This window comes from Ambystoma mexicanum, chromosome 11 (assembly GCF_040938575.1).
Source record: "Ambystoma mexicanum isolate Mex_15411 chromosome 11, UKY_AmexF1_1, whole genome shotgun sequence".
In the NCBI taxonomy this organism is placed as follows: domain Eukaryota; kingdom Metazoa; phylum Chordata; class Amphibia; order Caudata; family Ambystomatidae; genus Ambystoma; species Ambystoma mexicanum.
In genome coordinates, this window is record NC_090934.1 from 758,685,292 (window position 1) to 758,702,495 (window position 17,204).

Genomic DNA, 17,204 nt, shown 5'->3' on the forward strand with positions numbered 1-17,204 from the left:
ATCTCCTGAAAAAAAAAAATCAAAGCTATGGAGTATGATACTATTCCAAATCATCAGACAAGTGCTGAGAACAAACCAGGTACCATTGTCCTGGTGCGAGGCAATAATAGTGCCAATTTATAAAAAAAGAGACCGGTCAGACCCCCACAATTATCGACCTATAGCACTGTTGGATGCAATGGGAAAGTTGTTTGCCACCATTCTCTTACGAGATTTAACCATCTGGGCAAAAAAGACACAAATCTTAGATATACACCAGACAGGATTTATTAAAGGTGTCGGGACATCATAAAATATTTTTATATTCGGACTCCTAAAATCTAAAGCATTAGATACCAGCTCTAGAGTTTAAATGGCCTTTTTAGACCTAGACAAGGCATTTGACTGTGTAAATCGAAGGAAATTGTGGTCTAAGCTTGCAAGGTGGAATTGCCTGAGTGATCTAATTGATGCAATCCAAGCCCTATACACCAATACCTCTGTGCAAATTTGACTATCAAACTTGGTGAACCTTCTAAAAAAAATTAGTACACACAGAGGCTTAAAACAAGGCTGTGCATTGCCCGCTTTCCTATTCAGCCTTTACATCGCCGATCTAAAAGTCCCCCAAGAAGAAATGTGTGCTTTCCCTCTGAAAATAAATGGCAAACCAACGCCATGGATTCTCTACGCTGACGATATTTCGTTTATGGACCTCACTCCGGTAGGCCTGCAAAAACTACAATGCTTCCATCAATATCAAACCGCAAATGATCTGAAACTCGATGTTAAAAAATCAAAAATCTTAGTCTTTTTCTGCACGATTCTCAAACCTTAAGAATCATAACTGGTGGATCAATAACGTGAAATGTGAAATTGTGGACTCAATTACCTATTTAGGAGTTCTGTTTAATAAGAATTGTGATAACATGGCACACTACCAGTCTCTACGATTTAAAAACAGACTAGCGGCACAAGGAAGGTGAATCCTCCAAAAATACAGAAGATTCTCATTAATTCCTCATATCTCATTCTATCGACAAAAAGTTGCCACCATTCTAACCTACGAAGCAGAAGGTATGTTATGTCTACCATGGGAAAATTGGTCATCCTTAGAGGGACTTTTTTGGTGTAAATGCTTAAAACTACCCAATGCTCTTAAGATGGCGGTTATCCGTGAAGAACTTAGACTTAAATCATTGGAGAGTATGGTATTCTGGAAATCAATCGCCCTATATAGGAAGACCAAGATAGCCGAAGTTGACTTGCCACTTGACATTTTCACTGATCAAATTCAAGTATCTGTGTCATGTCAGAACTGGTGCTCTAAGATCTCCAACATAATGTATGACGTGAGGTATGCGAAGATCTACTGCTGGTAAACCCAATGAAAATTAAAAGAAAGATAATCAAACAGGATTGGATAGAAATAGTGCACGCAAGAATTCAAGAGTGGCACCGACCATCTAAGGAAAAAAAAAAAGAGGCTTGAATAACTTGCCCACGTACTTAAAATAATTTCCTTCGCCTATCTATCGAGACCTTCTACTTCGAGTAAGATCAAATATCCTAAATACTAATATTGGCTAATCACGGGAGAAAGTATGAGCCTTTGTTTAGAAGTGCTTAAGTTTATTAAGTTTATTGAAGCTATCCTATTACAAGTGAAGACCCCTTCATCACCCTAAAAAGCTCAAAACAAAGCCTCTAGATGTGACACTGAATATCTATTTCGAAGGGATTGTGTCCTCCGACGTATTCCTTATCTTAGATAGAAATCCTTCAGCTTTGCTGGCCTCGGAAAATTTTTTCGCCAGAGGGCGCTGCGCGTCGATGATCGCCGAGTCGATGACCCTCGACGGCCTCCGTGCCGACGTCGACGTCATCCTGCCTATAAAGGCCGCGCGCAGCGTCCGTTGCTCAGTTCCGTTTTTCCGCGCTTCGTTGTGCCTCGGAACACCGTTGCTCAGTTCTCGTCAGATAACGTATATAATATTTAACCTCGATATCGATGGCATCCTCCTCCGACCCGACGACCCCTCGGTCCGGTTTCAAAAAGTGCCGAGACTGCGGGAAGAAAATGTCGTTGACGGACCCTCACAGGGTCTGTTTGTGGTGTCTGGGAATCACGCACCAGAGTTCGGAGTGTGAGGAATGCCTTTCCATGACGGCGAAAGCCTTGAAGGAGCGTAGGGGAAAGCTCGAGAGAGGTAGGTCAACTTTAACTTCCTCGAAAGCTTCTTCGGTAGAGTCGAGACGTTCGTCTCCTCACCATAAAAAACACTCTCGATCTAGATCACGAAGTGGCTCCCACCACTCGTCGACATCGAGACACTCGAAGAAGAGACGTAGGAGATCCCCTTCGTCATCTTCGTCGAGTTCTCCTGAGAGAGTTCATTGCCCCACAAAACGCAGCTCGCAAGCTGAGTGGGAGGAATTCAGGAAAAAGATGCTAAGCGTCTTCGAGAAAGCGGCCTCGTCCCCCTCGAAGACAGCTGAGGGTGATACCCCGGGTAAAAAACCCAAAAAATCTAAACGCCGCGAGTCGCAGTACCCGGCGGAAAAGTCAACCCGAAAGCGCCTCGAGCCATCGGGAGATAAAGCATCATCGACGCCATCGTCGAAAACTCCTTCGAAACAGAGGTCGGCGCCATCGACGCCGTTGTCGAAGGATTCATCGGCGCATCAGTCGATCGAGTCGACGCCGACGTCGACGCCGATATCGACGCCGGTGAAGGAAAGAACCACGGCTACTCCACAGCCAACGGTTAGACAAAAGACCTCCGACTCGACGCCGAGAACGTCGACGTCGTTCTCGAGCAGGACTCCGATCCTTTCGAGTTCCTCGAGGCCTAGTACACATTTCTCGACGCTTTTCACGGCGCCTTCGAGTACTTTCACGTCGGTGTCGACGACATCGACGTTTTCAAGGCCTGTGATGATGGCTCCTTCTGCATTGGAAATGGGGTTTATACCATTCCAAAAACCAAAGTATCCCCCTTTAACCTCGATTTTTGAGGAAAGGGAGGATTCAGACCAAGATATTGATTTACAGAGGACCACATCACCAGAGCCAGAGACTTTCGCCTCTGAGGAAAGAGGATTAAAAAATCTTCAGGATGCACTTCAGGAAGCTAGTGGCTTGGACACTTCTCCTGAAGCAGAATTTATCAAACCAGACCCAGGAGAACATGCGGAGACTCCATATAGAGCTCTGATGTCTAGAATCATAGAATTTATGGGTTGGTCTGCACCTTCTCCTGCCTTTCAGCAGGATGACCTCACTGACATACTGGACAAGGGCCCACAGGAGGATCCTGTGGTTCCATTTCACTCTGCTCTACAGAGAAGGATTTTGACAAACTGGGAAACGCCGGAAATTATCCCGGCAGTAAATAAAAAACTGTCAACAAAATACAGGGTGGCTAGTTCTGACCCTGAATATTTGTCAAAACACCCTACTCCTGAGAGCTTAGTTGTACAGGCTGCAACCTCATCAGGCAGCACATCTGCATACCCCACTGCTCCGCAGGATAGGGATGACAAAAAGTATGATGCCATGGCTAAGAAGGTTTTTTCTGCCTGTAGCATGGCGTTAAAGTCTATTAACGCGACCTGTACGCTCGCTAGGTTCAGCCACACCCTTTGGGAGTGCGCTTCATCAGCGGCTGACTGCCTCCAAGAAGGAGAGGAAAGGGACGCATTTTTAAACATCATCAGGGATGGTAAAGATGCGATGTGCGAGACCCTACAAACTGGCCTAGATTCTGCTGACAGTATCAGCAGGGCCATGGCGGCAAGTACCACAATCCGCAGGCATGCGTGGTTGAGGAAGTCTGGTTTTGCCTCTGACGTGCAGACCAGGCTTTTGAATATGCCCTTTGACGGTTCTACCCTCTTTGGAAAGAAGGCGGATGACAGTTTGGAGAAACTGCAAACGTCCAAGGCAGCAGCCAAGTCATTGGGAGCTGCTATCCGTCAGAATACCTTTCGTCCTTCGGGATCATCGTGGAGAGGACGGTCCTTTCGTTACTATTCCTCATATGGAAAGGGCAGAGGACGACCGGCTCAAAGAGGCCAAGGAAGATTTACCCGTGGTGGACGGGGTAGGGGAAAGAAAGCCGCACCCGCAGGAGCAGGAGCCACTTTACCTTCGGCAACTGCATCAGCCGCTTCAAAACCACTCTGAGGTCTCCCCTCACAGAACACCAGTAGGGGGCAGGTTAACTCACCATCTGACGGAATGGCAGGCTATTACGTCAGATGCTTGGGCTCTGGAGACAGTGGCCCAAGGTTACTGCCTGCCCTTCCTACATATCCCTCAGAGTCATCCACCGGGGAACAACCCTTTGAAGCTTCCAGATCCGCTCCTCTTGCAGGAGGTTTTAGACCTGCTAGAGAAAGGTGCCATAGAACTGGTACCTGTAGCGGAAAGGAACAAGGGTTGGTACTCCCCCTACTTCATAATACCGAAGAAGGACGGAGGACTGAGACCCATCTTAGACTTACGGGAATTGAACAAATTCCTCCGAAAGGACAAGTTCAAGATGGTGACTCTCTCTCAGATCCTTCAGGCCCTCCAGCTTCAGGACTGGTTGGTATCTCTAGACCTCCAGGACGCTTATTTCCATGTGCCGATCCATCCCAGGCACAGGAGATACCTGAGGTTCGCAATTGGCAGCTCTCATTATCAATTTCGAGTTCTGCCATTTGGGCTAACCTCCGCCCCGAGGGTCTTTACCAAGCTAATGTCGGTTGTGGCTGCAAGTCTAAGGAGGGAAGGGATTCACGTCTACCCTTACCTAGACGATTGGTTGATCAGAGCTGTATCTTCGGAACAGGCTCAGAGACAACTAGATTATGTTTGCCACTTCCTTCACAAGCTGGGCTTCTCCCTCAATTTAAAGAAGTCACAGATGATACCATCACAGAGACTCCAATTCATTGGAGCAGTCCTGGACACTTCCCTGGGAAGAGCCTTGCCACCAGAGGTGAGGGCTCGAGATATTCTGCAGATGGTCATCAGATTTCAGAATGCCCAATATCTCCCAGCCTACGACTTTCTGAGGTTGCTAGGCCTCATGGCATCCTGCATATTCCTCGTGCCGGAGGCTCGCCTGAGAATGAGATCCCTCCAGTGGGCACTGAGAACTCAGTGGTCACAGTTCTCAGGAAGGATGACAGATCTCCTTCGGATCCCGGTCAAAGTAGCCCGAGACCTTCAGTGGTGGGCCTGTCGGGAGAACATCCTGAAAGGAGAAATGTTTTGGCAACCATGGCCGGAGATAACAGTAGTCACGGATGCCTCACTCACGGGGTGGGGAGCTCACGCCAACGACTTGACCATCAGCGGTCGTTGGTCTCCATCGGAGTCCAGACTACATATCAACCTGTTGGAGCTGAGAGCCATCAGACTAGCGCTGAAGGCTTTTCTGCCGTCTGTACGGGGAAGAAACGTCCTAATAATGACGGACAATACAGTGGCCATGCACTACCTCAACAAAAGAGGAGGCGTAGGCTCACTACCACTGTGCAGAGAGGCGATGCAGCTCTGGTTTTGGGCAATTCAGGAAGGAATCTCTCTATCGGCAATTCACCTAGCCGGAGAGAAGAACTTGACAGCGGACGCTCTGAGCAGGCAGAGCACAGTCTCTCACGAGTGGGAGATAGCTCAGGAAGTCCTTCAAGAGATCTTCGCCCTTTGGGGAACCCCTCAAGTGGATCTGTTCGCCACCAGTATCAACAGGAAGTGCGACAGATTTTGCTCAAGGGAATTTCCCCCGAGAGGAGCTCTAGGAGATGCGTTCGTAGTGGACTGGGAGTTCCCACTTCTGTACGCGTTCCCTCCGGTCCCTGTCATTCCTCAAATGATCAGGAGGTTGAGAAGGTTTCGGAAGACCATGATCCTAATTGCCCCGGATTGGGCCAGGAGAACGTGGTACCCGGACCTTCTAGACATGTCCATCTGCCCTCCAATTCGACTGCCATACAGAGAGGATCTTCTCTCGCAGAAGGAAGGTCAGGTTCTCCATCCAGCCATCAAGACCCTCAACCTTCACGCTTGGTGTCTGAAAGGTTGAGGTACAAGGATTGGGACCTTCCGGATGATGTTATGGAGGTGTTGCTTTCGGCCAGAAGGCCGGCAACTAAAACTCTATACCGCTGCCGTTGGAACAAATTTTGCAGCTGGTGCAGAGAAAAGAATATTGAACCCTTTTCTTGTGGTACACCTATGGTGTTGTCATTCTTACTTTACCTGGCTAATTCAGGCCTACAGGTTGGCACAATTAAGGGCTATCTCGCAGCGCTATCAATCTTTAAGCGCACTGCAGAGGAGCCTTCATACTTCAAAATTCCATTGGTAATACAATACCTAAAAGGATTAACTAATGTTTATCCCCCGAAACCTTTTCAAGTTCCCTTATGGGATTTAAACCTAATTTTAAACTTCCTAAAGGGTGCCCCTTTTGAACCACTACACTCTTGTTCATTGAAGCTTCTCACCCTCAAAACTGTTTTGCTAATAGCATTGACATCTGCTAGAAGGGTTAGCGAGTTGCAAGCCTTATCGTGTAAACCTCCACATACAATCTTTTACAAGGACAAAGTTGTTCTTCAGGTGAAGCCTAACTTCCTCCCGAAGGTAGTCTCGGAGTTTCACATCACTCAGAAGATTATATTACCTTCTTTCTACCCTCCTCCTCATCCGGGGAAGGAGGAAGAGAGACTGCACAGGCTGGACCCTAAGCGAGCCTTGAGCTTTTATATCAGCAGATTGGCTAAGATCAGACAAGCAGACCAACTCTTTGTAGGTTATGCAGGACATAAGTTGGGCCTTCCAATAACAAAACAAACCATCTCCAGATGGATTATTTTAGCCATTCTGGAGTGCTACAAATTGGCAGGAAAGGAGCCTCCTCAAAATCTAAGGGCTCATTCTACCAGGGGTATCGCAACATCCTCAGCCCTTCAAAGAGGGGTGCCAATTCGAGATATATGTGCGGCTGCCACATGGTCGTCCGCACATACATTTACCAAATTCTATAGCCTGGATTCCTCCTCTAGTCAAGAAACTAGATTCGGCAAGGCTGTGTTACACTCTGTCCATTCTGGAAGGGTAACATAACTTTTATTACTCCCGCCTCCAGTCACAATACCACTGCTATGGGAGTCTATCTAAGATAAGGAATACGTCGGAGGACACAATCCCTTCGAAGAACTAGTTACTCTTACCTTGTAACGTTCTTTCGATGGGATGTTCCTCCGACGTATTCCTTATCGACCCTCCCATCCATCCCCGCAGTATGACTTCCTGTGGGTTTGCAGCCTAGGCTCCTTCAAGGTGATTAGTCTAATCCAAAAACATTACTGGGGACTACAAAACGGAACTGAGCAACGGACGCTGCGCGCGGCCTTTATAGGCAGGATGACGTCGACGTCGGCACGGAGGCCGTCGAGGGTCATCGACTCGGCGATCATCGACGCGCAGCGCCCTCTGGCGAAAAAATTTTCCGAGGCCAGCAAAGCTGAAGGATTTCTATCTAAGATAAGGAATACGTCGGAGGAACATCCCATCGAAAGAACGTTACAAGGTAAGAGTAACTAGTTCTTCTGTTTGGTATTTGTCTTTTTTTGTAATGAATGGAATGAGGAATGGAGAAAATGAACGTAAACTAAAATTGTATGCTAATTGCTTGCTTATTTTAGAACCAATAAACGTTTTTAAAAAAAAAAGAAAAATGAAGTTGATTATGCCTCTAACCGCCATCTGTGTATTTCATACCAAATATTGCTACTACCAAAATTGGAACATGTACATTTTATATTGCACCAAGTGAAGTTTCTGGTCATGTCTGTTTTTAAACTTTCAGTGTGAATCATGTATTTGCACTCAAGGGAGTGTGCTTAGTCCATCAAGTGACTAGAAATTTATCTGGAATCTGCCAGGTGTCTGCTCTCCCCGGATATCGCCATTTCATTTCTCGTTGTTGCTCTTGATGCCCCTGACTCCCTCCCACAGCATCCCGCACCCACTGCCATCCCACCTGACTTTCCTGCTTGTATCAGGGCTTCTTCCTACCAGCTGCCTCACTCCCTCCATAGTAATAGACAAGGGATATAATCCACTTTGTATTTCCCGTTGTGGCAACCATCTTGGCCTTTTTTTATTTTGGGAAGGGTGATTGGACACTCACAATAAGCACAGTGCCCATTTCCCATTAAAAATGCATTTAAATTATTCACACCCCTAGCAGTCGTTGGATGCAACTAGTGATAACCTTGTTGGTCAGGGGAATTAGGGCTTTTAACAGCCCTCATTCTTCGCCAGGATACTCTGTTCACTCGCACCTAGTTTAGGCTCAGACTTCGAGGAAGGCTGGCCCTGTATTCCCCCAAAAAAGGGGGCTCCCTCGAGGGGGCGGGGGAATCGTTTAAATTCATGTTTTAAGTCTGGTGATCGGCACTTAGATTATTGTCAGGAGTTATCTTGAAAGCCTTTTTTTGTAGTCTGAGAATTATATTTTGAATGTATTGTGTCCTCCCACATATTCCTTATCTTTTGATATTTCCAATATCCAGCTTGCTGCTTCGGAAAAATGTATCCCCAGAATAGGGCGCTGTGCGTCGATGACTGGTCGAGTCGATGTCGCTCGGCGGCTTCCATTGAGGCGTTGACCTCACGGGTATAAGAAACTCGTGCAGTGCCCGTTGCTTAGTTTCGTTTTTCCACGCTTAACAGCTTCGGTAACGTAATGCTCTGTTCCGTGTATTCATCGAATTTCTTCAAATTTCCTGTGAAATTACTTGACTAAATGGCCTCCTCATAGGCTCAATCTAATCCTTTGTCCGGTTTAAAAAAATGCTGTGACTGCGGGGCTAAGATGTCCATGACTGATCCACACAGGGTCTGTCTGTGGTGCCTTGGGGCAGAGCATCCGTGTTCCGAATGCGGCGAATGTATGTCGATGACGGGCAAGGCCTTGAGGGAGCGCAGAGTGAAGTTGGAGAGAGGTAAGCCTCAGAAATCCATTACCCCGTCCAAACGCAAATCATCCGACGAGTTGAGGCCTTCGTCTCCTCATTATAAAAACACTCTTGATCACGTTCTCGAAGTGATCGCACCATTCCTCGTCTTCGAGGCATGGCCAAAAAAGGCACCATAGGTCGCAATCCACTTTGTCCTCCTGAGAGGGTTGTCTGCCCCTCGAAACACAGTACCCCAGCACAGTGTAAGGAATTCAGAAAGAGTATGTTAAAGTTGTTCGAGAACACAGCCTTGCCCCCCTCGAAGACACCTAGAGGCGATACCACAGATGAAACACCTGGGAAGCGCAGGAGCCGCGAGTCCTCGACCTCGGCTGTGGAAACTCCTCGAGGGCGTGCTAAACGCTTGAGTCGGGAGAAAGCCTCTGTGACGCACAAGAAATCGTGACTATTGACCCATACGGAAAAGCTGAACAGTGCGTCATCGACGCCTTTGGCGCCCTTATCGAAGGAGAAGCCATTGACGCTTCGCGTGTCGACCTCCTCGACGCCGTACACAACAGTATCTTCGACACTTTCTCTGAAGACGTCGACATTGGTGTCGATTCTAGCGGCAACTTCAAAAAGTCGAAGCCGTTGACAATTTTGTTGAAGCCATTGACGTCATCATCGACTATTTCGACAATTTCGGCTCCAATTATGTCTATAGCACCTTCTTGCACCTTTTGGAAGGACTTACACACCTCAACCTCGTTCAGAATATTTCAAAACACTCCTCAATCTGAGGCTGCAGAATCATCTGACGAGGAAAGACATTTTGGACTTGAATATGGGACACCTTCTGTTCCAGAAGAACTTGTGTCAGAAGAATCCCGAGTAAAAAAATCTGCAGGACTCTCTGCATGAGGCAAATGGCATTGACACCTTCTGGGAAGTTAACTTCGGTAGATCTCATCCAGGAGATCATGCTGAAGGCAATTATAGACAGCTTATGACTAGAGTGATGGAGTACATGGGATGCTCTAGACCCACGCCTGTTTTCCAACAGCATGATTTAACTGACATACTCGACAAAGGACCACGGGAAGACCCTATTGTACCATTTCACAAAGCTCTACACAAGAGGCTATCTTCCAATTGGGAAACACCTGAGGTTATCTCAGCAGTGAACAAAAACAGGTAAATATAGAGAATCATCTTCGGACCCTCCAGATCTTATGAAGCATCCAACACCAAAAATCCTGGTAGTGCAGGCTGCAACCTCGTCTGGCAAACAAAATGCCTATCCAACAATCCTGCAAGATAGTGATGACAAAAAATATGGTGCCATGGCCAGGAAGGTTTTCTCTGCCAGTAGTATGGCGTTAAAGTCTGCTAATGCCACATGCACGCTGGAAAGGTTTACCCACACCCTTTGGAATTGCGTTTCAATGGCCCCTGACCACATCCCCAAAGGGGAGGAACAGGACCGTTTCTTGAACCTTATCAAGGATGGAAAGGACACTATGCGCGAATCCCTCCATACTGGTCTCGACTCGGTTGACAGCATCAGCAGAGCAATGTCGGCTACTACGGTAATATGCAGAATTGCGTGGTTGCAGAAGTTAGGATTTGCCCCAGACGTACAGTCCAGACTTCTCAACATGGCCTTTGACGGCACACATCTATTTGGGAGTAAAGCTGATGAGTTTGGACAAGCTGCAAACTTCCAAGGTGGCAGCCAAATCCCTTGGAGCTGCGATAAGGCAAAATCCAAAACGCCCAACCCCACAGGTGCACCCTGGAGGGGTAGGTCCTTTCGCTACTTTTCTTCATTCGGAAAAGGCAGAGGACAGCCAGCTCAAAGAGGTCAGAGACGATTCCTCCGTGGTGGACAGGGTAGAGGTACTAAGACCGCAAAAGCAGGGGCTGCTTTACGCTCAGCCTCTGCGTCAGCCGCCCCAAAACATCTCTGAGGTCTTACATCACAAAACAGCAGTAGGAGGCAGGTTGACACAGCATCTAACAGAATGGCAGGCTATTACTTCAGATGCTTGGGCATTGGAGACAAGTTGCCCAAGGTTACTGCCTGCCTTTCCTACAAACATCTCAGTCATCCACCGGGGAACACATTTTGAAGGTTCCGGATCCGCTCCTTATGTAGGAGATTTTAACCATGCTAGAGAAAGGTGCTATAGAACCAGTACCTGTAGTGGAGTGGATCAAGGGTTGGTACTCCCCATATTTTCTAATTCTGAAAAAGGACAGAGGATTGAGACCCATCCTGTACTTAAGAGACTTAAACAAGTTCCTCAGGAAGGGCAAGTTCAAAATGGTAACCCTTTCTCAGATCCTTCAGGCCTTCCAACTTGGTTGATATCATTGGACCTTCAGGATGCTTACTTTCATGTGCCAATCTATCACAAGCACAGAAAGTACCTGGGGTTCACTGTGGGCAACTCTCACTATCTGGTTCTGGTTCTGCCATTTGGGCTAACCTCCGCCTGAGGATCTTCAATAAGCTAATGGTGGTTGTGGCAGCGAGTCTCAGGAGAGGGGGGGATTCACGTGTACCCCTACCTTGACAATTGGTTGATCAGGGCCAATTCCCTGGAACAAGCCCTAGATCATCTAAATTATGCGTGCCACTTCCTCCACAGGCTGGGCTTCTCCCTCAACTTCAAGAAGTCCCACATGATACCATCACAAAGACGCCAATTTATCGGAGAAGTCCTGGATACATCCCTGGGAAAAGACTCGCCACCAGAGGTGAGGGCTCAAGACATTCTGCAGATGGTGACAAAATTCCAGAATACCCAACATCTTCCGGCCTTCGATTTTCTGAGGTTGCTTGGTCTCCTGCCATCCTGCATTTTTCTGGTACCAGAGGCTTACCTGAGAATGAGATCTCTCCAATGAGCTCTAGGACCCAGTGGTCAGTTATCAGGAAGGATGTCAGATCTCCTACAAATCTCAAACAGAGTCTCACTGGACCTTCAGTGGTGGGCCTGTAGGGAGAACCTCTTGAGAGGAGAACCTTTTTGGCAACCATGGCCGGAGATAACAGTATTAACGGACGCCTCACTCACAGGGGTAGGGAGCTCATACCAGCGATTTGACCATCAGCGGTTGCTGGTCTCCCTCGCAGTCCAAACTACATATCAACCTTTTAGAGCTGAGGGCAATCAGACTATCGCTGAAGGCCTTTCTGCCCTGTGTACGGGGAAATAATGTCCTGATAATGACGGACAACACAGCGACCATTTACTACCTCAACAAGAGCGGTAGTGTAGGGTCACTACCACTGTGCAGAGAGGCAATGCAGCTCTGGATCTGGGCAATACAAGAAGGAATCTTTGTATCAGCAGTTAATCTAGCCGGACAGACACGATGGCGGACGGTCTGAGCAGGCAGAGCACAGTCTCTCACGAGTGGGAACTAGCTCAGGAAGTCCTTCAAGAGTTATTCACCCTTTGGGGAACCCCTCAAGTGGATCTGTTCGCGACCAATGCCAACCAGCAGTGCGAAATATACTGCTCAAGAGAATTTCCCCCGAGATGAGTTCTAGGAGACGCGTTTGTGGTGGACTGGACATTCCCACTCTTCTACGCGTTTCCTCCAGTCCCCATCATTCCTCATGTAATAAGGAGGTTCAGGAAAACCATGATCCTAATTGCCCGGGATTGGGGCCAGGAGAACATGGTACACAGACCTTCTGGACATGTCCATCTGTCCTTTGATTCGTCTTCCACAAAGAGAGGATCTTCTTTCGCAGGAGGATAGTCTGGTTCTCCATCTGGATGTCAGGACTCTCGGCATGGTTTCTGAGAGGCTGAGATACAAAGATTGGGACCTCCCAGGTGACGTAATGGAGGTTTTGCTTTCGGCCAGAAGTGCAGCAACCAAATCTTTATATCGCTGCCACTGGAATAAGTTCTGCAGCTGGTGTGGCGATAAGAATGTTGACCCTTTTTCATGCAATACACTGATGGTGTTATCTTTTCTGTTGCATTTAGCAAATCTGGAACTCCAGATTGGTACGATCAAAGGTTAACTAGCAGCGCTTTCCATCTTCAAGCGCACTGCTGAGGAAGTCTCCTATTTTAAAATACTTCTGGTAATACAGAAGCTAATGTCTATTCCCCAACTCCTTTTCAAGTCCCCCTGTGGGATCTAAATTTAGTCCTAAACTTCTTAATGGGTACTCCCTTTGAGCTTCTTCATTCGTGCCCATTAAGACTTCTTAAACTCAAAACAGTCTTTTTATGGCAAAAACATCTGCTCGAAGGGTGATTGAGCTACAGGCGTTATCCTGCAAGCCTCCTCACACTGTCTTTCACAAGGCCAGAGTGGTATTAAAGGTGAAGCCTAACTTCCTCCCAAAGGTGGTTTCTGACTTTCACATCACTCATAAAATAACGTTGCCATCTTTTTATCCTCCTCCGGATCCGGGGAAAGAGGAAGAAACTCTCCACAGACTCGATCTAAAGCATGCTTTGAGTTTTTACATTGGCAGATTTGCTAAACTGAGACAAACTGACCAATTGTTTGTGCGTTACACGGGCCATAAATTGGGCCTAGCCATCACCAAACAAACCATCTCTAGGTGGATTATTTTAACAATTGCAGAATGTTAGAAATTGGCCGGTAAAGACCCTCCAGAATACATAAGGGCTCATTCGACCAAGGGTGTAGCAGCTTCGTCACCTCTTCAAAGAGGGGTACCAATAAGGAATATTTGTGCAGCTGCCACATGGTCGTCTGCACACACCTTTACAAGATACTATAGTCTGAATTCCTCCACTAGCCAAGAATCTAAATTTGGAAAGGGAGCACTGCGCTCTGTGCATACTTAATGGCTTAAGTTTTACTCCCTCCTTCTGGTTATATTGCTGCTTTGGGAGTGTATTAAAGATGAGGAATATGTGGGAGGAGACAATCTATTTGAAGAACAAGTTACTTACCCACGGTAACGTTCTTTTGACTGGATGTTCCTCCCACGTATTTCTTATCGCCCATCCCATCCTACCGCTCAGTAAAACTTCCCTTGTGCTTACAGTCTGCTCTCTTTCAAGTTTAGTAACCATGCACTCAAGACAATGCTTCGCTCCTCAAAACGGAACTGAGCAACGGGCGCTGCTTGAGCTACTTATACCCGTGAAGAAGTCAACCCCACAACGGAAGCCGCCGAGCGACAGCGACTCGACCAATCATCAATGCACAGCGCCCTCTACTGGGGGAAAAAAATTCTGAAGCAGCAAGCGGCTGTATATTGTAAATATCAATGATAAGGAATACGTGGGAGGAATATTCAGTCGAAAGAACGTTACCATGGGTAAGTAACTTGTTCATCTCACTCACTAGAAGCTCATGCTTTTCGGCCTGCTGCACAAGTCTTTAATCCAAGGTATTCCAGACATCATCCATTTTGTACAGTATCTTTATACTTCCTTATGATTTGCCAGTAAAAACTATATTGTAAAACGTGCCAGGTCAACTAAGTTGATTTTATGATGCTTCATTTGTTCTTTAAATGCTTTGATAATTACAGCAACACTCTACAGGTAAAATAACATGTCTGCCACTTTTGGGAAGAATAAAGCAAGACACATGTTACTCTTTACCAAACTAATTTATTTTGGTGTGGGACTTTTTCTTTGCAAATGCAAAATTCGACTGTCCCATCTAAGCCCTATGATAATCTCTTAAACTGGGGAAGGCAACTAACTACATCATTATCTCTTGAGACGTGCCTTTTTACCAGTGATATTTTTGGTGAGCTCTCCGTACCAAATAAATGTGCAAAATAATGTGCATCAGTTTGTCAATGGAGGTTGGACAACAGAACATTTAAGTAAATATGGACATTCATCTGAGTAATATGGTCATTTTGTAGGCATTGATCACGCAAAATAATCCAGTTGGCCATCTATTTAGTTGTTGACTGGATTGTGTAATTATGCGTTTCATGTTAAAGCTAATGAGTTGTATCTTGAGGCATGCTTAGATAGAAGGCTAAAAGATGAGTCCAGACAATTGTGTGGACTGTGTGTTTTGAATTCCTCATCAACTTTAGAAGTGGTATAATGTACGAGCCTGCTTTTATGTAAAGTAACATGCCACCAGCACACACGCTAATTCTATACTATGTTTATTTTATAATTTCTTTACTTCTAATGCTTTTTAAAGGTAAAATAAATATGTTAGGAATTAGAAGCAGACTTTCGTTTCTGCTAAGGTGTATGACATTCTTTTTTGCACACAGACGTTGGCTGAAATGAACATTTTCGACAGTTCGTTAGCTAATAATATGTAAATGAACTATAAAGTAATTTGTTTCAATGTGTCTTTCCTAAAGTATGTTTTTGCTTTTTTTTTTTAGGATCTGGGGAAGGATTGGGAAAAATAATTCAGAGGTTTCCACAAAAGGATTGGAGTGATGTACCTTTTCCACAGGGCATAGAACTGGCAAGTACCCGCTCTGAACTTATCGATTGCTTGCACCAATTACAAACGTTACATCACTTGCTTTTGAAGCCATTGTAATTTGAGATTGCTTGCTTTGGATCCATCTTTGGCAGTGGTGTCCCAGTGAGGACACATGGCACAATTGCGTTTTTAGAAATTCAGCCAATACAATTTAGCAGTCGGACCTTTCATAATGTCCGGTGTTTTGTGTACATTGCATCTAATGCCTACTTTGTGCTACCTTTCAGTTAGTGCAAACCTGAGGTTCCCTGACAACTGCTGCCCGAAATAGTGTTAATATTTCTAAAATCAAAAATATATTAATATTCCAGATCTTGACGGAAGTAGCTTTGCAACGCTTTCGGGCAACTTGAGCGGATTTCTGCAGGGGAAGAGACATTATGCAAATGTGTTTCTAAGGCAGTATGTGAACCATTAGCATAGTTTAAAGCTTGAACAGAGCTTGCTTAAACATTTTTTTAATTGTAGACTGAACTATACCTTGCACTAGACATTTAAAACCAGTATTTGTTTCTCATTAACAAACATCCGGAAACGATTGAATGAAGGGGAAAGTGGCCTTGTCGGGCAAGTATCTTCATCGTTTGATGTGTGTGACATCGCAAACAGAGCAACATGGCCTTCTAGATTTGCTAAATATGATTACTTGGGACTGTTGAACTAAATAGGAAGGGTGATTGATTTTGAAAAGTGTTTCTGACTGGAATTGGGTAGCCACTTGGTCGCCCAACAATAGGAACGCGAATGCAAAAATACATGTGTACTTCTGTGGCCAAATAGGGTAACTTTATTAATCCATATCCTGCAAACAGGAGCCGACTGGCCCTTTTGGCTGCTGGATCTGCTAGTTAACATTTCATGCATATAACATAGACGTTTGCAGTATACGATTTTGCTATTGTCACAGTAGCTTGAGGAATTGTGTAAAAGCTTCTCAAGGTAGCACTGTGAAATGTTCGGAACGTGTCCAGTTTGACCAATTGAGATCCACGGCTGTGCTTGCATGAGAGAAAACTAGTTTTGGAATACCAGGCCCCTGTCCTTCACCTCCCTTCCTTGGGTCCTTGGGAGTCCTCTAGAGAAATCCTTGTGTTTTGCATGGAGGAAGAAGGGGATGATGCTATGGGCTCGTAAGCGCTTTAGATTGACAGCATTGTCGGGCTCTGGGGAGAAGACTGAACACAGAACAACACATTCAGTCTGATTCATGGAAATACCTGCGCGTAAACGCAGATTTGCGCGCCATTCTGCCCGAAAATCCCTGTTTGAGGTATGGGGATTTTCGGGCAGAATGGCGCGCAAATAATTCCATGAATCAGGGGCATAGTCTCCTGTCCTCTGAACCTGGCCTAGCTCTTTCAGGTGGCTTACTGATGACTAGGCCAATGTCTTGAGCATTAGTGTGGCAGTGAAAACATTTCTGTAAAAGCCCACCGCTCTGCAGCTGAAATGAATTGACTATCAGTTTGTGGAACAACTTTTCCACTAAAATGTAAAGTTGTCAATTATTGGCCTGCAGTGTGCCATGTTAGATATATAATGTACCTCCTAATGTGTTTATTCCCAAAGTAAATTCTCAAAAACTGAAGCAATTGTATCAGTGCTCAGGAGACTGGTTATTCTAACCTTGTAATGCTTTCTTATTCCTGTTATGCTTTCTTTTGTCCCTGATATCTTTCTGTGCCAAGTCAAGACAAGGGGGTGTAGGGCTTGCAGTCTACGTTGAGTCCTCTGAAAACAGTCTGGCACCCGCATCAACGATGAGCACAGCA

The 17,204-nt window shown here is 45.9% G+C and overlaps 1 protein-coding gene across 4 annotated transcripts in view; it reads left to right on the forward strand.

The window, feature by feature from the left end:
* The window catches only part of SBF2 (SET binding factor 2), a 2,983,421-nt gene that overhangs the window by 373,417 nt on the left and 2,592,800 nt on the right, over nt 1-17,204 (forward strand). For all 4 annotated transcript variants that reach the window (XM_069623660.1, XM_069623661.1, XM_069623662.1 and 1 more), the window contains exon 2: nt 15,326-15,411. In XM_069623660.1, coding sequence (XP_069479761.1) covers nt 15,326-15,411 — 86 coding nt within the window. The remainder of the gene's footprint in view (nt 1-15,325; nt 15,412-17,204) is intronic.